The 22,275-nt window shown below is 37.3% G+C and overlaps 2 protein-coding genes across 2 annotated transcripts in view; one reads left to right on the top strand and one right to left on the bottom strand.

The window, feature by feature from the left end:
• Positions 1–22,275, bottom strand: part of JMJD4 (jumonji domain containing 4) — a 308,681-nt gene that overhangs the window by 229,527 nt on the left and 56,879 nt on the right. The window lies entirely within an intron of this gene.
• The window catches only part of CYLD (ubiquitin carboxyl-terminal hydrolase CYLD), a 35,662-nt gene that overhangs the window by 11,718 nt on the left and 1,669 nt on the right, over positions 1–22,275 (top strand). Inside the window, exons 5-11 of the mRNA XM_083139281.1 lie at positions 3,329–3,549; positions 10,766–10,919; positions 12,230–12,389; positions 13,813–14,009; positions 14,983–15,170; positions 15,416–15,524; positions 16,561–16,676. Coding sequence (XP_082995407.1) covers positions 3,329–3,549; positions 10,766–10,919; positions 12,230–12,389; positions 13,813–14,009; positions 14,983–15,170; positions 15,416–15,524; positions 16,561–16,676 — 1,145 coding nt within the window. The remainder of the gene's footprint in view (positions 1–3,328; positions 3,550–10,765; positions 10,920–12,229; positions 12,390–13,812; positions 14,010–14,982; positions 15,171–15,415; positions 15,525–16,560; positions 16,677–22,275) is intronic.

Here is a 22,275-nt window from a genome sequence, read left to right as displayed (position 1 = left end):
ATATCGGTAACATGTTTAGGAGGCAAGATTCACCTGGTGGGCCTATCAACCCCCCCTACCCCCATCTTGGTGAATGTGTTTCAGTGTAACACTCATTCAAGTGACCCTGAATAATTAGTTCTTGATTTTTGTTAATTTTATTTTTGTAATTATCATTATAATTACTATATAACTGCACCTATACAAACAACAAGTGCACATGCTTTTTCTAGTTTTAGTGTATGATAAATAATTGTCTCACTCGTGCAAGTACTAGTAAATAATTGGCTCTTATGGTAATTTTCATAACTGCAGCTATATAAACAACGAAGGAAATAGTGAATAAATTACAAAATGGTTTCTTGAATTTTAGTGATAAAAAAATATGTAGAACCCCTCCCCACAGATAAATAAATTTCCTGTGTGGCACAGGTAAATGAGGGATCATAGTCTGTGTTTGCTTTATTTATTTGGGGGAGTGCTACAGTATACTTTGGATATGTATATTCTTTTTACAGTGTACTTACTAAAAGGTAATTAATCACCACAAGCTAAAATTATGATATAATCAATCACCACAAGCTAAAATTATGATATTCAAAAATAGTAGCATTGCTGGAACTCTCCTCCTTCATCTGGGAGTGTGATGTTTTGCTCTCTTAAGTCTGGAGCCTTGGAGTGAGAGAGGAAGTGAAGGAAAGTGGATTGAACTGTATCCTTGCACGTTAGGCTTCTCCTCAAAGCACCTTCTTTTTTATCTTCTAAAAATAGCAGTAGGAGTTTTAAAATAAGCCAGCACTGGGCTGAGCGTGTATCACATGTGAGGGAAGAGCACATGAAAGTGAGTGGTGTAGCCAAATTGAAGTTGTTGCTTGCTTGAGCAGGCTAAAATATGGTGTGTGCATCAGGATTATGGAGGAGTGTGTTACGTAGCATGTAATAGAATATGGTGTAACCTGAAGTTGGGACCTGTTTAAGGCCAAATACAGCTTGTACTTTTCTCGTGTGCAGTGACAATATTTACCTCTGGGTATATTATTTCGTATACAGTAATACAGTGTTAAAATCCTAAAATTTATTTTTTAAAAATAGAGATAAAATAGTGGGGAAGGAAGCTGTGATATTTTGTGTGGGGTACAGTGCAAGGAATAGGTAGAAAGCTATTGAGTGAAACATGTGTGCCATGCTTAACAACATACCAGTCTGTGTCCTTGAACATGGAAGTTGGAACAATTCTCTGGAATTTTACCGTGATGATGACGACTTATCTGAGGATGTGCAATTTGAAGATTTGCCAGACTTTGACGGTGGGTCGAGACCAGCTGCTGTGTGTGTGGGTGCATGACTTCTTTTTTACCTCCCCTATCTGTTCAACTTTACTGGTGTGAACCTGTGTGACTGTGAGTATTTATAGTGAATAATGTGCAATGGTGGAATCTTCAATGCTGTTTTCCTGTATTGTTTTTTTTTCCTGTTCTTTTTTTGACATGTAAATTATCAGTGCATTTAGGACTGCATGTGATTTTTGTAATATTTGTGTGGCTATCAACTTTCCATGCATGTCCAACCTATTATATTGGAAATTCCATGAAATTAGATTTAAAAGTATCATGTGATATAAAGAATTACTCATGGTGAGTCATCATATTGAAGTTTTCCACATTATTACATAAGTACAAGGTTCTTCTGTCTATTTTTATGTTGTGGCTCACCACCAACTGCACACCAATGGTGCAAGAAGTGTCTTTGTTCCTGTGGGTTTTAGGTACAGTACAGTGGCATGGGAAATATCACCCTAGGTTCTTCTGACTGAACTAAACAGTAATGTTAGTAGTTTGTCATGACTATTTTGTTTATCATATCAAGTTGGTTCTTACTGTAACCTGGTGTTTTAAGGTCTGTACCACATGAAGCTTTTTTTAACATTCTGACAAAGGGTCTTGATTGATTTGATACATAATTCTTTGCTTTTCTGCCACTTTTGGCTATTCTCGAATATTAGGATGGTGTGATGATATGATGAAATCGATGAAGTGACATTCACAAAGAACATCCATGTTGATTGTGAATGTTGTGGGTTGGACATTCCGCCTGTATGTTTAGTTATTTATTGGTTCCAACATGAACTGACTGGGTCACAATTTTCCCAACGTTTGAGTATAGTATTGTGACAAGCTATTTCATACAGCGACTTTCATGCTGTTTGCATGTAACAGTTAAATCAACATTGGGACCGACCCTTGAATTTGGCTGATAATTTATCTTAAATTGATATCCATGGAACTAAGCAAATATACCTGTGATAATTCAGATATTTCGAGACTGTTATTTTGAACTTGTCCTCCCAGTTTCCTCATTCCTGATAAATATTGTCAGAATATACCTGAAGATTAGACCAAATCATTTGTTCTTGAGAGTGTCCAAAACTTAATACGGTTTAGTACACCAGCAGAAAAAGTAGCAGGCAAATTGTCTATCGCTATTTTCACACTTTTTTTTTTCATTCTATGCCCCAAATTGTTTTAAGGATTGAAATTGTGCTCATGCTGAAGTATATCTCTGATTTTTAATGTTTTTATTATTATTACCATGACTCCCCCCCCCTACACACACACACACATTATGGAAAACAGAGGGAGTGGGTCTTGTGTTTGACAGTTTGTCTATTGTTACATATGCAGTCTACCGTACAGTGCAACACACAAGTATTTCATAGTAAATTGTCCATACCTACTTTGAGTAATTTTTCTCTTGTATCCTACATGTTTTTACGAAGTGGATCTTTACATTGCTGGTGCAGTGGTTGTCAGCACTTATTTGGCATGTTGTTTCAATTCTTGAAGTTCCCATCGCATAAAACAGAAAATAAACATGGTGATGAACAATTTGCCTTGTAATACTTATGCATCGTACTGTACATGTCTTTGTGTGCCTTTAGAGTTTTTCTCTTGTCAAGACTGCAAAGTACATTCAAGGTCTATTAATACGAGCCACGCTGATCTAGTCAGTAGGGTGTCTGACTGCCACATGGGAGACCTGGGTTTGATTCCCAGGGTGGGTAATCGAAGCTCACCCAGCCTCAAATGAATGGGTACTTGGGGCAACCCTGAGAGGTGAAGGTGGCCGGAGCATGGTGTTTATCACATTGCCTCCAAACTATACCTTTTAGATGTATTAAAAAAAGCAACCTCTCTGTCAGTGTCTAAATAAGTTTATTATCCATTATTAACACAAATAATTATATTTAGTGTTCAGTTGTGCATTACCCTTTTAGCTGTTCTGTTGAGAAGATAAACAGCACTGTAAGTTTACAGCATATAAATATATCTGTGATCTTCGTATCTTATAGACTTGAGGGATTCAAATACTCGCAGTCCAACCTTAAGTACCGGCGGGAGCAGTTACTACGACACACCAGAACCTGGGGATGGCCCCCCCGACCCAACCGATTTAGGCATGGGATCAGTTGTTGAAGTTCTAGTCAATGGTGAGCCACAGTACGGTGTGATACGTTGGATAGGGACGGTTCCAGAGGATAAGAAAAATAGGAAAGTTGCTGGAATAGAAATGGTATGTATATACAAGAGATTATTGTTGTATGCAGCGGAACCTCGATTTTGTTTTCAGGGAACCAAGCTGAAAAACTTAAAATGCAGCAAAATGTAGAATTGGGAAAATGTAAATTCCGAGAACATAAGATCGGGGTTCCACTGTATTTTGTTATACATTTTTTTGGTGTTATGCAGTATTGAATATGTTAACCCTAGAACACTACCGTACGTAAAATTTACGTATGCTTCGCGCTCAATTCCCTCCCCTACCTCCCACATTGCACCCACCTACTCCTCCGCCTATGGTTTCCTCGGGCATTCTGTCAGGCGCATGGCAGCACTGTGGTAAGGAGGGCGGAAGCAGTGAACGTCTTTAGTTTGTGCGTTATTTGGGACTCTGTACGTCAAAAATACGTAGTGATAGTAACAATAAAAATCTTGCACGTAATTTTGACGTGCATGTAGTAATAACGCCATTTGTATTCACGTAAGATTTGCGTGCCGCTAGTAATACGCGTAGTGAAAATGTCTGAAAAACGTCTGACAACTGATTAAATTTGAGAACTTTTGGTAAGTTGTGAAGAAGAAGAGCTGCTGGAAGAGAATGAAGAAGATATTTTGGAAGTTGAGGACTCTGATATCAGTGATTACGATAGTCGCTATCGACCCAGAATATGTTCCTATAAGGCCAAACAAAACAAAATTGTGCCTTTAATTTCGACAATGCACAAAGATGCAACAATCAACAGTGAAAGTAAGAATCCCGAAATCATTTTGACCTACAATTCTACAAAGGGTGGAGTAGAGGCTTTTGATCAAATGTCCCAACGAATGAATGCTGGAAGAAAAAAAGCGATGGCCCCTCTCATTTTTCTATAATATGATCAACATCGCAGCGATCAATGGATACATTATTCACACTCACAACTTCTACAACAATAAGGGCAACTCATAACAGAGACCATTCTCACGAATTCAGTTCATGCTTCACCTTCATGAGAACTTGATCAAGTTCTGGAAAGAGCAAAGGCTAATAAATCCGGCACTGTCACAGGAGTTAAGAAAGTCAATTTTGAAGGTACTAGGAAAGGAAGAGACAAGTACAGTAGCAGCCATGTCACAAGGGAACCGAAAGTATTGCAGATTCTGCAACTACATGAAAAGGAGGATGACAACTACGTACTGCTCCTGTGGGAAGCCAATTTGTGGTGAGCATCAAAACAAAAAGTGCCCCGACTGTGGATAATTCCAGAAATGCACTATTTTTTTCTAAGGTGTCTTTTTATTCCTTATTAACAATGTTATAATTATTTGCGAAATCTGTTTTCATTGTGTATTTTTCACATTAATTCTTAATATACGTACAAGTTTGCCAACTAATACATTATTTTCATATATTCTGTATTTAATAAAGCCATGCTCACATATTTTATAAAGAATAAAAACTCCAAAATGTAGAAAACAAACAAAATAATATAAAAAAAATATTTGTCACTTTGATTTTGTAAACTAAGGTATATGTTAAAAATCATTCACTGCATGTACGTAATATTTACGTAGCGGTAGTTATACAGTAATATGGGAACACGGTAGTGTTCTAGGGTTAATTGAAGGGGTCGGGAATAAAACATGGTAAGTGACAAAATGCAGGTTTTGAGATATTGAAAGTTGATGTATAAAAAAACAATTGAGTTACAAATGAAATTAAATTTCTAAACTATTTACAGCAAATGTGAATCACTTGTATGTTTACTATCATACAAACATGATATTTCATCCTAATTATTTTTTCTGTGGTGCTACATGTGATTTGTTTGAGGGTTGCTCAGGGAATTGTCGTAGTTACCATACTTAACATACAACAGTACTATCATAATGAGCAGTGGCGTCGTGTGGAGTAAATTGTTGGGTGTTCACACCCAGCCTAAATTTATAGAAAAGTTTACCCCCTGCCCCCCGTGGTCACACCCAGCTGAAATTTACAGAAAATTTTACCCCCTCCCCCCAAGATGGGGCGGGATACAAACACATTGAGAACCAATTTGTTGATCACAATCACAGAGAAGAAAACTGTAAATGTGGACAACTGATGAATTGAGCATACAAAAAGGCGAGATTTGAGCCAAGAATCGAAGCTATGACTTCAGTTTTTAGAGTGCCCTACACTAGCCAAGTAACAAAATTATATCTGTATTTGTCTAGAGTTTCTGAGGACAAAAATAGTAAGCAAATTTAATAAACATTAAGAGCTGAAACTTTTTAAGTTGACACTACCAATAGCTATCAACTATTCTGCATCAATACTCGCAAAAACATATCACTGTTTACCAAGTTTCAAACAAAGCTACAAAAACCTATGTTGATCGATTTTATTAATGTTATCCATCTGGACATTATGACAGAAGATAACAATGCAGGAAAGCCCTAGAAAGTTGTAAGCGGCGTTCATCAAATGTATCACCCCACCATCCATCAGGAGTGACTGAAGAAGGCCACAGATAACCTCAGAATGTGGAGCCACGAAATTTAACCCACGACCTCCCAAATGTGAATCATTGATACATTGTTTTGTCTATGACTGAAATGAACACCTTTTTTATTGCATTAGTATTTCAAAAAGTAAGTTCAGAATGATCGTGCTTAAAAATAACTTCTTTATCTCTATATGGAGATCAATTTTCGTAGAAAGAATATATGAACAGTCCTCAGCTTAACATATCTACCTCTCACACATAGAGATCGATGCTCTATTTATTACCTCAGCATGCCAAGTAGAGTGCGATTCACAAATGCCTCTCTCAATAGAACATACAACGTAGTTGTAGACTTTTCAAATTGCATACAACGACAATATTAGATTTCTATGATTCAATAAGCAATTTATACAAAAAGTTGATGTGTCTATCTTAAAGACAACAATTATGCCCGTTGTAACTTTAAACGTGTATTTTTATTTAACTTGACACTTGTTAAGAATGATTTAAAATGTCCATAGAGTGTATGTTTTTAATAACTTTCACTAAAATTTATCTCTATCTCTTATGGATTAAAATAGTTATAATTTGGAACCAAGAAAACACATATTTGCAAATAAGTATCAACAACAAAAGATTTTGCTTTCAACAAAATCACAAATATCATAAGTACAAAAGTTAATTAAATTACAAATAGGTAATTAGGTCGACCATGAAAATATCATAACTTTTAAAATGCGCATTACAGGTTAATGAGAAAAATATTTGATAGAAAAGCTAAACAGTTCCGAATCATTGATACGATTGAGAGGATCATTTCACAGATTCTTCAAGTGCAATACATTTTTGACTTTGCATGTAAAGCATATCTTAAAGCAGCCATAAATGCACATACCCAATTGAAAATCAAATTAATTTCTATGTGACTATATGTGACTACAGTTATTTGTACCTAGTAGAACAAAAGCACACACTTCTCTACTAGATTGCAGTTCACATCCAGGTACAAGAGTAACATTTATTTTGAAAATGCCATCATGAGCACTGCTGCATGTAAACAATGGTATCCAGTAGATACCACATTTGACATGGAATATTTGTTGCCGTGCTCAGTTTTACTTGTCTCTTCATCAGTATCCTCTTCATTCTCCTCATTCTTTTCCAGTGGTACATATTCCGGATCTTCACAGGAATCATATACACTTTCGAACTCATTGTCATCTTCCCTGTGGACTAAATGCTCGGGAACTTTCTGAGACAGGTTGCAATGCAGAAACCGTTGTTTCGCCACCATCTTTGCTACTTACCATACTTTACACGAAACAACTTGTAGATACCATAACTTCCAATACGCCTAGCTCTGTCATCCGTTGACGAAACTAAACACTTCCAGTACAGTTCGACTCCATTTACAAACTCCCGAGCCCTTCAATTGATATTTATATCAAGAAGTACTTTATGCTGGTGCTTTTCTTTTTAAGAGACATTGCATTTTAAAATTTTTAGTGTTTTACAGATACCAACCATTACTTTTCCACAGTGTAGGTTATTCCCTGGGATATGTAAAATGCACAGTTTCCGTAAGTTATGCACAAATATGTGAATTGTTAATGTGGCCATGTTCTTCTTTCAAACAATAAAACTTCCCAGCTTCAAATTCTGGTCTGGGCATGGGTGAACTTTGTGAGTCCCCCTTTAATCAATTTCATCATACCATCACTCATCTTCATCATCACGATTAGCCAAAGTGGCAGAAAAGTGATGCTAAATAACAAAAATCAAAGAATATCAAACAATATAACTAATAAAAGCTGTTTCTTTAGTAGCTAAACCTCTAGTTGTTCATTCATTGTTTTGATGTTATAACATAAATCTTCCAAAGAATATAGTGTTACAAAACGTAATTGGCAACATTGTTGCAACAATCAAATTACAAGGCACCACATTTTTTAAAGCAAGCATTAAACACTATTTAACATACTGGTGTATTGTGCATCTTCAGATTGTATTATAAGAATATCAAAAACTTACACAGATATAACTACTATGTAGATATTGCTAAATACTACAATCACATTTATGAACCTACATTTCTTTTGTGGGTCTGAACTTAGGCAAAGAATTACATATAGTTAGCCATTCATCCTTAATATCACCTTTATTAAAGTGTCAGAAAGTGGTGGTACACTAGGCCTCTGCAACTTTTGATCTTCCGTCATTCTGGATTTTCAAGACTGAAATCGGATGCCCTTCCTTTAAAGCATACACAGATATCTTCGCAGTACAGTATCTTGCATTGTGTGGTTAGCTCTTGAGTAAGATGTGTGTGCAGTACATTGAAGTGACGAGCAAATTAAAGAAGTTAGCATTGAAGAAACTATTCTTATTAACAGAAGTATTTGTATATACTAATACCAGGTGAGCCATAAGTCAGTTGTCACTAGCAATCGTTAGACTTTGTTTTGCCTAGCATAGTGGAAGTCCGTTGTGAACTTTACTAGTGCATGTTACCCAGCATTCTTATATTGGGTAATATGCACTAGTCAAGTTCACAACTGACTTCCACTATGCTAGGCAAAACAAAGTCTAACGATTGTTAGTGACAACTGACTTATGGCCCACCTTGTATTGTCTTAAAGAAGTAGATTTCACGATTAACTGTTATTTCATATTCCAAGTCTTACTTATAAACCCGTGACTATTTTTAAGCAAAAATGATGGCTCTCATATGTGTGCATGCACACACATATACACAAGTAGGAGTGTAAGAAATGACCCTTTCTCAAGACACCTCAATGTCAACCTCACTTCCACATAGTACACCCTGGACTGCATTTTGCAGGCTAATGAGGCTCTGGCGTCTCCATGGCCTGTATAATCATCCTCTGTGGAACTTTTGTTGTGTGCTGTCCGTTTGTTTCTTCATCTTATCACAACTCATCTTCATCTTTGCAATTAGCCAGAAGTGGCAGATATGCAAAGTAAAATAAATCACATCGATCAGTCAAAACACACAAGCAACCAGTATGTACATATTGAATATATAGGTGTATATGAACACACACTAAACATCATGTTACATTCTATGCATATAACCCAGGGCTATATACAGGGTGTCATTTTAATGGTGCCCACGGACCACAGATTCGCATAGAGGACATCAAAACAAACAACTTTTCTCAGTAACATTTTTCTTGTTGGTGCGTCAATTCGATGCTACAGCCGTTCAAAAAAGACAGTTTTGCCGCCTGGATGCTGGCAACCCAACACATTTGATTGTATCTGTGACGTCATTTCCTGTGGCGAAACAGCTCACGTCAGTGTTGCAAGGAACACACAAATTTTGTGTAAAAATTACAAACTACCAACCACATTATTAGCTGTAAAATGAAGCGAGAAGCGCGTCCAGTAAACCGAACATCATAGCCTACCAGCCAGAAGATCAGCAGTCATCTCAGGGGAAGGGCGAAGTGAACCAACGATATGAGAAATGGATATAATGTATTCAAAATGAAGTGTCAATATCGGATTTTGTTTCATACTACATGTCAAATATCAACAACAGTACATTTTATTGGACTTACAACTTAACATGTGTTTTTCTTGTATGTACGCATTGCTTGCATTGTAGAATTATTTTCCTGTAGTTTACAGTTATTACAAGCATAAGAAAACAGTTTTTCGTTGTGACGTTTCAGGAGAACACACGCTCTGATGAAGGGAGCGTGTGTTCTCCTGAAACGTCACAACGAAAAACTGTTTTCTTATGCTTGTAATAACCGTAAACTACAGGAAAATAACTTACATGTGGCTGTTTACGCCCAGCTACATGTCAATTATATTTGCAAATCTTGTTGCAAGGTTGATATCTACAGGTTTGTGTCCAGATGCCTTGTGGTACTTTTGTGCTGATAACGGAAGTATCAGAGGTTGACGTTGTTACATGACGGCTAAAACACATACAACCACAGTAACAATCTAATGGTGAATCAGTAGTGAATATACTGCCCTGTTCATAGTTGCAAACTATTACATGTGTATGTGTTTTTTTTTGTTTTTTTTTTTTTGTTATGTTGCATTTGTGTCACTTTTGGCTGATTACATTGATGAAGGTGAGTGATGATTAGGTGAAATTGCTGAAGGGATACCCACAATGAACACCATGTCTAGTCTAGGACTAAAACCTGGGAATTTGGTGGCAAGTTAAAAAGTCAGCCACTTCTTGTGTTCAGCCATTGAACCAGCATCTTAAATTAGTGAAATGTCAGTAGTTGTAATGTGTTATATTCATGCATAAATGATAATAAATGAATGAATTGACAGATGAGTCGCAAGGTGCAATATGAATATACAGCATCCTCCTTCACCGTTTCTTACCTCTGACTGGGTCGGCATAGAAGTCAAGCCTCTCCATTTTTCCTGGTCTTCCGCCACTCCTCTCTTTCCATGGTGTTCCAATCTTGTCCTCTTCTCCTAACACTCTCCACTATCTGCTCTTTCCACCGACATCTTGATCTCCCCCTTGGTCTTATTTCCACTCCTTGTGCATTGTAAGCTCTTTCCTGTAGTCTTTCTGCATCTATCCTCTTCATGTGTCCGAACCATCTCATCTGTGCCTGATCTATCCTGTCTTGAAGCTTCACCACTCCCACTGTCAGATATAGATATACATAATGAGAAAAAAATGTGTTTTTTCTCTGTCTTAATGGAAATATGGTTTTATTGTGTATGTTTCTAATAAGATACGTTTGTTTTATGTAGGAGGATGAAATTGCAGGATGCACGGATGGAACATTTGGTGGGAGGAGGTATTTCCAGTGCACTCCAAAGAAAGCTCTTTTTGTTAACCTGAACCAATGTCAGAAGGATGGAAGGTTTTTGGAGGCCCACAATGTGAATGGTTCTAAAGCCAAAAGTGAGTAGAATTTTTGAGTCTTTATATCTTCACTAGTGAGTGAGTTTGTCATGCTAGTATGTCCTTTGCATAGATAGATGAAGGCTATTACAGTAGAACCCAAGCTTTACAGTTTTCAGGTGATACAGGAAAACATAAGCTCTAGGAATGTAAAATCAGATTTTCACTGTATTTCTAGCTTTCTCACTGGACTGTCTCTCCTTCGAAAGCTCTGGTTGAGTCCTCGTCTGGTCATGGCATTCCTTTATAAGTGTTCCTTTGTCATTTTCATCAGTTCATCATTTTTCATCCATCTCATCGTTCATTCTCATTGTCAAAATTAGCTAAGAGTGGCATAGAAGTTATACACCCCAAAAACAGAATAATAAGTATAGTTTTATGTGGACCTTGTATGCATATCATATTTACTATGGTTTAGGTGTGGTCTTACAAGGAAAACTTTCAGTTTATACTATTGTTTATTTATTATTGTTTTAAATAAAATATTACAACCTAAAAGAATATCATTCATGTCTACAAGAATATGATTGAAAATTATAAATGTGGTGTGATCTACTTGAACAGGTGAGTTTATAGGTATTGTTAGATTATTGTATAACACCTTTACTAGTTCAAGTAACTTCTTTTAAGGTTCGCATAACCACAACTTGCAAATTATTAAATAAAAACACAAGTTTTACTTGCGTGTGGTTTAAAAGGTTTCTTTCTGAAACCAGTGTTTTAAATCCATTGCCAAGTTTTTCTTCAGGGTTGTCCAATAAAATCACATTAAGATGGTAAAACATAGGCAAGTAACTGGTTAAAAGGATGAAAGAATAAAAGTCAAAATGTTAAGACTGCCTCGTGGGCATCGGCCGTCAGTGCAGCAAGTAATACGTATGATGTGCATTACTAACACAAAATGGCCGATGTCCGCAAGGCAATCTTTTAACGTATTGACTTTATCCTTTCATCTTTTTAACCAGTTACCTGTCTGTTTTTAACTTCTTAATGTGATTTTATTTGACAACCCTGAGGAAGAACTCAACAATGAAGTTTTAGCAAGGCATACATGGAATTCCCACAAGAAATTGATTTTCACATTTATGTCTCTATTTAACAAGCTATTAATGTCATATTTTTATAGGAAGTCTGCTCAAGTATATTGCAACCATTCTCTTTACATAAGGCATGTGGCATTGTAAATTTTCAAAATATATATATTGCTCAAGGTATCAATAAGAACATATTAGAATTGACCCTAGTCCTAATTCTTACATGTATAAAAAGTAGTAGAAATTTAATAAGTCATTTTCCTCTCTCTTTGACAGCATTTGGCCAGTTGGACTGCCCGGCTATTCCTGGAATGGTTTGCCCCATAAGTCAGTATGAAGATCTTGAGTCGCTGTGTGGGAAATATAGGGGAATCCAAGGTCATCACAATTCATGCTACTTGGATGCAACACTGTTTAGTATGTTCACATTTACAAGGTAAGCAATCTGCTGTCGCTTCTTCTTTTCTGTCTGCAAGATTTACAATATCCTATTTTTTTTATAACACAAAATTATATTAAAGATTGAAGCAGTGAACTTATTTTTTTACTTCCATATTAATTTTAATATGTAGGCCATTTGGAAAGTATAGAATGTTTTGCACATACAGTCTGCGCAACTGTTTCGTTGCAGTTGGTGTTGTCAACCTGTTCACGTGGTTAGTGTAACAAGCTGTGACAAAGAACATGCTGATTGCAAATCCTGCTGACCGTAAGGTGCATAGCATGTTTCGTTTTTGCAGGTGGAATACGTTAGACCCTGTGACAGTCAGATGAGACTTGTTGCAATCTGTGGCAAAGGTGTTTTGAACGTGGCAAGTGTCCAGAAATGGTGTGTAATGTTTTTGAATGGGTAGACAGATGTTCATAACATGGGATGATCAGGGCAACCCTCTTGTCATCATGGATGCACTGAAACAAAAGGTGGGACACATCATTCAAGAGAATCGATGCACCTTCAGAATTTTATCTTTTTTCGGAAGATGAAGGAGCACCTTGCTGCTAAACACTTTGCTATCGATGAGGATCTACAGAATGCTGTCATGGACTGGTTGAATTGCCAGATGTCCGGCCACATGGTACAAGAAGGGAAGAGTTAAACTGGTGTTCAGGTGCGACAAGTGCGTCAATGTGAAAGGCGACTATGTGGAGAAGTAGGTAACGGTATGTGGCAAAATATAAATATTCTGTTTGTGCACTGCAATATTATCAATATATATTTTTACATGGTGAAACGTTCTTTACTTTCCGAATCACCCTCATGCTATTTGACATGATAATATCATGAATACACTGCTTGCTTTTGATGTAATTGTAGTCACGAACACTTAGTTGTAGTGATTCCAATGAAAGTAAATGTGGCTATTGCAACCCAGAAGTGTCAGTGACTGTACATGGCATTCTGTTCCTTTTTGTAAATAATTTCAATAAGAGAAGTAAAAAAAAAAAAAAGTAAACAGTTAAAGCTGTATCAGTATCATCCAATACTGATACTTTCAGTAACAGAAAATACCACTTTTAATATAATCACCAATAACATTCTATGCACTCCAGTCTTGTTATCTCATGGAGTCTCCAAAATGTCAGTTGACTGTTTCATGGAGTCTGAATATATGCACTGGAAATTACCCAAAATTGTAAGATAATATTAAAGTTGATTGTGTTTTGATCTTTGACCTTTTACAAGTCTCAATGACTGTAGCTGTCACCTTGCCACCAAGGAGTTCCAAGTTAAGACTCGTAGTGAAAGCATTGCCCCCCACTATTACTTACTTACCAGTAATGTATGTACCCCAAAATGTCTGAGGACCATAAATGATTAGTTTTTGTTAAAATAAAATGCTATATTTTTCTTATTTCAGTGTGTTTGATAGTTTACTGTTCCGCCCACCAAACGTAAATGATGTGGACCAATATGAGGAAGTGCAGACTGTCCTGAGAGAGGAAATTGTGAATCCTTTACGCAAGAATTTATATGTTCGTGCAGACAGGGTAATGAAGTTACGTACACTCCTGGAGAATTTGAGCTCTGTCACTGGTTTGACTAGTGAGGAGAAAGGTACGTACTTGGTTTTGTATACTGGTAGAATCAATAATTTGTCATTATTTTGTTTAAAAGCAAGGAGTAAATGGTTTGTATTTGAAAGTTGCCTTGTCGCATTTTGAACTCTGGATCTCTGGCTTTGTAGAATTTACTGGTGTGCAGCAGCATTGGAAATTAGTGGCTGGAAGTTGCAAGGTCCGACCGCAATTTTAAGTTTGGCACCAATCTTGATGTATTGGATCACAACCACATTTGGCTTGGTGCATATATGCACGTGCATATAATAAAATGTACATTTTATTGCAGATATGGCCTGTAAGGAATGTCCTTCTGGTAAGACATTCAGAAGTCAACCTCTCTTCACACCAAACTCTGTGGCAGAATGGTTAACATATGAAGCCAGGGGTACTGGGTTGGACATGCATGGTCTTTGTGGGTGTTTCTTCGCCAATTTCATCACTCATCCTTATCTTCACGATTAGCCAAAAGTGACAGGAGAGTGATGCTAAATATAAAAAATCAAATCTCTTTTATTTAGTACACTGAGTAACTGTATTCTTACAGGCTAATGCAGGTCTTGTACTGGTTTAGTTCTTCAACATGTTTTAATTTGTTCTTGATATGGCATTCATCTTCAGAATATTTGTGTAAGTCAAAAACATGCATTTTAATTTACTGGCAATTTACCTAACATGCCAATTGTTATTTTTAGCAGTTAGTATCATAGATCTTGTAAAGCATGAACAAGGAATATTTTAACTTTTCAGATAATTGGGTAATTTCATTTTAAGTTCTTTTTGTCAATCAATCACTGTATTGTGCAGTTATTTTGTGTAGTTTTTGTGCGTCCCTAGTTTAATCATTCATAAAGGAACCTTAAAGAATATCTGTGTTGGTATATCAGTGGGCAACCAATGTTAATTTCTTGTAATCACACCATTTAAAAATAATAAGTTGTCACAGATTTTTGTTTTCTGTTCCGTTGCAGATCCAGAGGAGTTTCTTACATCCTTGGTTGCGCAGATACTGAAAGCAGAGCCATTTCTCAAATTGAATTCAGGGCAAGAGGCATTCCACTACCAGCTCTTCGTGGAGAAAGATGAACGACTAGTGTTGCCTACTGTGCAGCAGTTGTTTGAGCAAAGTTTTTTAGCCAGTGATCTTAAGCTGAAGGAGGTAAGGTTGCATGTAATATCAGCTCTTAATAAAACCTATACCATTAGATTCATTGTTTGGATCTTCTTGTCCTTTAATTTCATAGTTTGCTTCAAAGTTAATATTGATTTTGTGATATACTTATTTTTTAATGCATTTTAAAAGAGTTTAATTCATCAACTAAATAGATAGTGTGTCTGCAGAATGTATGGCATTAAAACTATAACTTCTACCATTGTATTAAAAAAATATTTTTATGTTTTCAGGTTCCATCTTGTTTAATAATTCAGATGCCACGATTTGGAAAAAACTACAAGATGTATCCTCGAATTTTACCATCTCAGCTACTTGATGTGACTGACGTTATTGAAGATTGTAAGTACTCTTTTGTTTATCCATCTTTGTCTTGTGCAACATAGGCAATAATCAACCTGATGTTACTTTTGTGATTTGTTAATATGCATTAATGTGCAATTTTGTTTTATGGCATTGGCATTACTGTCGATAGCTGTATGCCCATGAAATTGGTGCCTCCAGAATGATTAAACTCTAATATTTTCATGCTTATTTCATATGCACACAGTGTGCCCCACTTGTGCCATGCAGCAGACATCAATGTGATATTCCTACTCATGCCACATATGCATCATGTCCACTGGGATGGACTCAGTGGCAGCAGTGAATTGTACTCACAAGTCACGAATTCTCAGATATTAGTGTACACTTCTTTTCAGATAAAGTGGCACATTCTTCAATTGTCCAACCTTATAAAGTGTGCCACTTATGTGAACAGGAGTGTACAAAGATGATATCATCTTCGATTATCTCTCATGTAGCTTACAGTTCTTACAAGCACATAAACACAATTTTTGATGTGTAACATTTCAGGAGAACACACGCTCCCTTCATCAGACATTTATTTTTGGTACGATTAATGTTACAGTTATAACAATGTAGTCATTTAACAAAAATAACAACAAGCAGTTATGCAGTGAATCTTGTCAATAATGATACATTTTGAAACCTAACAATTTAACTGTGAAACAAGAAATTTGTTCTTTATAAATATTATTACATACATGCAAGAAAAATCATCTTCGATATTGTGGCTGTACATCCTGCTGCCATAGAATCCATTATGTTGATATGAGTGGAAAAATATTGGGTCTATATCTGCTGCATGCCATGATTGGATATGTGAGTAGCATAAGCACAAAAATAGTTGTGCTACTTTTTCTGGAGATGCCAATTCAAGGTGCATACAATCACCCACTGTGATGCCATGTCTGTTTAAAATCATAGTGGATATTTATGGACACCCCATGTAAAGTTAATGTGAAATAAATTAATGTTTAATGTATTATCAAGATTATAAAAGTTTGTATTGTTGACATTATTCCTTTACTTGCAGCCCCACGGCAGTGCATTGTATGCGGGAAGCTTGCAGAATTTGAGTGCAAGGAATGTTTTGGTCAGTGCGGAAGTGGATTGGAGAGCATTGCTTTTTGCGCAAAGTGCCTTGAGACAGTGAGTATTGCTTATTATTTCTGTTATATTAGGATGAATCAAATGAAAACGGAACAGGGGCCACAGAATGAAATCGACGAGATTTATTTCAAACGTAATCTCCGAAGTTACACAAGCACTTGTCAACCTTTTGAGAAGCCACCCAAATGTCAACCTAACTTCCACATAGTACACCCTGGTAAATGCAATGTTGCAACGAGGCTCTGGCATTTGGGCCTACAGCCAGTATAGTCCTCTGTAGGCCTGTGTTTTATTCTTATATGTGCTGAGTGCCCCTTTTACAATCTTGATAAGGAGATTTTACTTCTCAGACACATATGTTGATTTATAGTTACGGTAAGATGCTGGGCCCCATGTAATATGATACGTGGGTCGTTCAATATATAAGTTTCCGTATGCTGTAAAACATTTTATTTTTAAGATACATTAGAAAACTATACATACATGTGTAGGAGGATCCTTCCTCACTTCTCCACATAATCCCCATAGAGATTCAGGCATTTGACCCACCGTTGCACCAATTTGTCCATACCCTTTGCAAGAAAATCAGGGCTCTGGCTATTGAGCACTATTCTCACATTACGCTTCACTTCTTCATCTGTTTCGAAATGGTAACCTTGCAATTTAGACTTTATCACCGGAAAAAGATGGAAATCACTCGGTGCTGTATGGAGGGTGGGGTAGCCGTTCCCACCCCAAGTCTTCAATTTTGTGTTGTGTTTGCACTGCTGAGTGGGGGCGAGCGTTATCGTCAAGAAGAATGACACCAGCTGACAGGAGACCTGGTCGCTTATGTCGAATTGCATTTTTTCAGTTTATCCAATGTTTGACAATAACGGTCAGTATTAATTGTTCTTCCTCGTTCCAAAAAGTCCATAAGAACAACGCCCTTAGCATTCATGCTTCTGAACTCCTTATGACGCGAGCCCGCGTTTTCCGAACAAGCATTTACTTTTTCCCCTTGAGCGCATGCGCCTTCATGTCTGATAACGAATCGATTGTTGTTCCTTGTAGACGAAGGATGGCGCTTGTCAACCATGTGCTTCTTTTTAATGGCATTGCTTTATACAATATTTTATAGCACAGGGAAACTTATATATTGAACGTCCCTAGTAGCTGCAAATAACCCAGGTGTCCCAAAATGTGTTATTTCAATCAATGAGTATCCACAAGAAATTTCACTTTAAACCAGAACTAAAATTTTGACATGTCATGCTGTTTTGCCAGGAGTCGATAACTCTTCTTGCAGTTACTTGGGATCCAAAGTCTCTCTTTCGCAGACCAATATGTTATCCTTATGACAATCATGAAATCATAACACTGCTACAATTTTTAACCTGATCGTAATGAAGCAGACATCTTTGAAACTTTGAGATTTCTCATGAGGTCTATACCTAGGTATAATGCAAGTAACAGGGACAATTGTGAAGATGTTTAGCTTATGTGAAAATGAGCTTAACCAGGAAACAAAACATGAGTCTTCGGTATTCCTTGCCAGTGCTCTACTTCTGGCCTCCTTGCAAGTTCCAGAATTGAGGTCTGTGCAAATGTAGAGGCTGAACCATAAATATAGTTGCATGTTTGAAGTAAATGTAGTGTGTTTCTGTACAATGTAGAGGGAAATGGTGAATGGTGTATTAAACTTGAAACTTCATTTTATCATTTCAGATAACAGACACATGCCTGACCATACGTCATTAGCCAAGATGGTGCTGAACGTGTGCTGAACAGTTGCAGCGTGGGCAATTGCATGAATGATCGTTGTGAGACCTGGCGAGACGTTATTTTAAACGTAACATTGTTGCCTTCAACTGTGGGAAAGTGGAGAAAATGACTGCTTACATGAAATTGTTCTGTAGTTTAAGTCCATTGGTATGCAATTGCCCACGCTGCAACTTTAACTTGCTGCTGCATGTTTGATGCCATCTTGGCAAATGACGTAAGATCGGGCATGTGACACTTATCTGAAATGAAGTTTCAAGTTTAATTCACCATTCACCATTTCCCTCTACATTGTACAGTAAAACACTACATTTTAGGGATGGGACCGATTAATCGGTACTCTATCGGTATCGGCCGATATAGGCATATCGGTGTATCGGTTTATCGGTAAAATTACCGATTATTTTACTGATCCAATATATTGATAAATATCTTATAATTTAGTGCAAAATTCTGCCATTTTGTTGTAATTTTTATGGATAATCTCCATGCCCTTCTTTCTAAAAAAGTAAATGTGTACATATTCAACTTATTTTGCACTGCAGTCACCTTGAAACACACATTTATTAAGGAGATCAATGATCATTTCAGGTTCTTCAAGGACCATTTCTAATTTTATATCGGATCGGTAGAATATCGGTTATCGGTATCGGCAAATTCTATATCGGTACTTTATCGGTATCGGCCAAAATTTCATATCGGCCCATCCCTACTACATTTACTTGAAACATGTAGCTATATTTCTGACACCCTGTATATAAATAGCAACAAAGTCACAGTATATCTGGAATGGACATTAAAACTTGCAAAAAGGCAAGACTGCAAAAATTGTAGGGATGTCAGATACTTGGTAATTCAGCTGTAGAGCATGACATGGCATGGTAGGGGCCCAGGTTTGAGTCCTAGTTAATAAAAAATGCAGTTTCCACACATACAGGGTATAAAAAAAAAAAAAAAAAAGGACTTAACAACAGCCGTAATTCTCCAATGAAAGCAGATAGATTCAAAATGGAAATTACAAAAGAACTTGTGCATGTGTTCCATATGAGTGAGACCCCTCACAGGTAATCTGTGATACATTAGTCACCACATTGCTACATTTTAAAGTTATTTTGAACTTCTGTATCAAATTGGCACTGACGTGTTGGTCCCACTTTGGCCCCATATGTGATGCAGAATGCTGTGCTGGGGTGCTGTGTTTTTTTTATAATATTCTTTCACCAGAAATATCCTTTCTTGAAGGCTGTAGGCTGCTATATTTGCACAACACACACGACTGCAATCTGAGAACTAACAAATATGCAGACTACATTCCAGTGTAGCCATATCCTCTGTTAAGTTTGGAGCTGGTATCTCCAACGACATGGAAAATGTGTTTGATTGGTTCTGTTAAGTCATCAACCTCTGTGGCAGAGTGGTTAGCATAGCATGCTGCGATGCCAGGATTCTCAGGTTCGAATCCTGACCTGGGCATAGGTGTTCTTTGTGACTGCCCCTTCAATTTCATCCTATCATTGCTCATCCCCATCATTGTTATTAGCAATAATTAGCAGAAAAGCAACACTAATTAACAAATATCAAATCAGATTGTTCAAGTCCCTTTTTTACACCCTGTATTTTTATGTGGTATTTTATGTTGCTAATTCAGTTCTTCTTATATGTACACACACTTCATATTGGAATCAGTTTATTCTCATTAGTATAGTCAAATGAAATCCTTAAAATTCCAATAAAAGTTGTAGGGCAGACTGTATACAGCTCAAATTTACATGAGGTATCAACTGTTATTTGGAAAATGACCTCAAGGCTGCAACATTAACCAAGTGAGCCTCAAAACTCCATTTTTGTTATTTTAAACATGGTACCTCATGCACACACTTGCACCAGTGAAGAGGGGTGGTTTCTTGCCCTTTGTCAGCCTAAAACTTACAAAAAATTCTCTGCAAATGAAAATTCAATATCTCTGTGCATGCTTACCACACCAGCAAGTTTACTAATGGAGGAGAAAGTTCGACAATGGCCTCTGTGTGCAGGCAGATGGGTGGAAAGGCCTTCACAGTGGTCATAAGTGACTGCACATGGACCGCAAAGACTAATTCTACGTAAGGTACACAGGTACTAACTCATAGTTGAAAATATATGTAGATCAGCAATAGGTCTGTGCTAAAATGCAGCAAAGTTGCAACCCTACATGCAAAACAAAATAACGTTTTCATTTTACTCTTGTATTCATTACGTTTTGCTAACTTTATTGGTATTATAAGGCAGTGGTTTCCAACATGTGCAGCTGACTTACAGGGGTGCCACATTTCACTGAAATGACACTTATTCCAAATATGTGTTTATTTTTTAACTGAAGTGGAAGGGTGACAATTACGTACCAGTTGTGCATTTATTTCAATATCGTCGGAATGGGCACTACTACTAAAAAAAAATTCACTATATAAGAGAGTGGCCACGGTGGCTCAGTCGGTAACGCATCTGACTACCATGCTCAAGGTCCCGGGTTCGATCCCCGGCCGGTTCAAATCCGGGAACTTTTCTAACGGTGGAAGCGGCCCCGGCGCCTACCCAGCGTCGAATAACATGGGTACCTGGGGGAAACCCTGGGGGGTAAAGGCGGTCAGGGGCGTGATGCTGATCACATCACCCCCACTCACGACCGGATCAAGAAAGTGTGGGGCGTTACCCCCACACCCCCTATATGCCTTCATGGCGTGGTGCTATGCACAGGGGAACACTTTACCTTTATATAAGAGAGTATGAATTTATCTCCATGTTGCATGTGGAAGCAGTTTTTTATGTTGATTATTAAGCTAGACACGAAGTTTGAAAAATATGATTAAGAAGTATTTATAGAATTCTATTTATTCCTTATGGGGAATCAACTTCAACATCAAGTTACAGCTAATCAAATGGGAATTTCGACTTTTCCTACCACTAAGACATAGTTCGTATCCTTTTTCCGTCCATGTACTATTCTACGTCATTACATGTTCATATTCCCGAGAGAACTAATAAAATAATGGTCCCATAAGCGTAATGCATTCACCTTGCCTCTTACGGCCAACCTGGCAGTGTTGCCAAACCTGGTGTGCATAAAAGAGCTAAATTTCACCTTAAATAGAGCTTAAGTTGACTTTCAAGACTAACAAAGGCTGCATAAAGTACCTCCTAGAGTCATTTTAAGTGTCAGAGGGGCAGGGTCACTGCTATTACCTTTAACTTTAGACTTTATTCTTAGTTTTCACCATCTAGATCTGGCGGCATCACCCATCTCAATAATCCACCAATGGTTGCATGAAATTAGAAATAAAGAAATCCCGGATAACAATGTTATGTCATCTCCACATCAGCTACGGCGCTATAAAAAAGCAGCTGAGGAGGCAAGAGGGGGTGGGGCAATGCAGCCAATATAACAATATCGCGACACGTGCAAAATGTATACTCATGGCAAAAGTTGGTCTATGTGGGCCAGAACCAGTGATGGCACCATAGTGGGGCAGGGGCAGGTGCCACAGTTCACAGCCAAAGAAGTGCATGAAAGAGCCAGATCTGGCTTCAAAACAGCAAAGCTGGCAACAGTGTTCGGCAGCTGCCGAAGAGAGGAGGACCCAGGGAAATTGTCCCTCTCCCCCTTAAGGCAAGAAACCTAACCACACGAACTGAGCATTGCTAGTGTGAGATAGACCTACATTCTGACTTGGGCACTTGGAATATCTTGAAACACTAAATTTGCCGTGAAACGAAAAAAATTGAGAACCCCTGTTGTAAGGTTTAAGAACACCAGTAATATGTTAAATAAACAAACAAATACATTATTGTGATGATGAACGAGAAGGATGTGTATAAAAATGATAAAGAAATAGGAAATCCT

The sequence above is a fragment of the Lepisma saccharinum genome, chromosome 17 (assembly GCF_977018435.1).
Source record: "Lepisma saccharinum chromosome 17, izLepSacc3.1, whole genome shotgun sequence".
NCBI classification, from domain to species: Eukaryota; Metazoa; Arthropoda; class Insecta; order Zygentoma; family Lepismatidae; genus Lepisma; species Lepisma saccharinum.
This window is presented reverse-complemented; position numbering and strand designations above follow the sequence as displayed.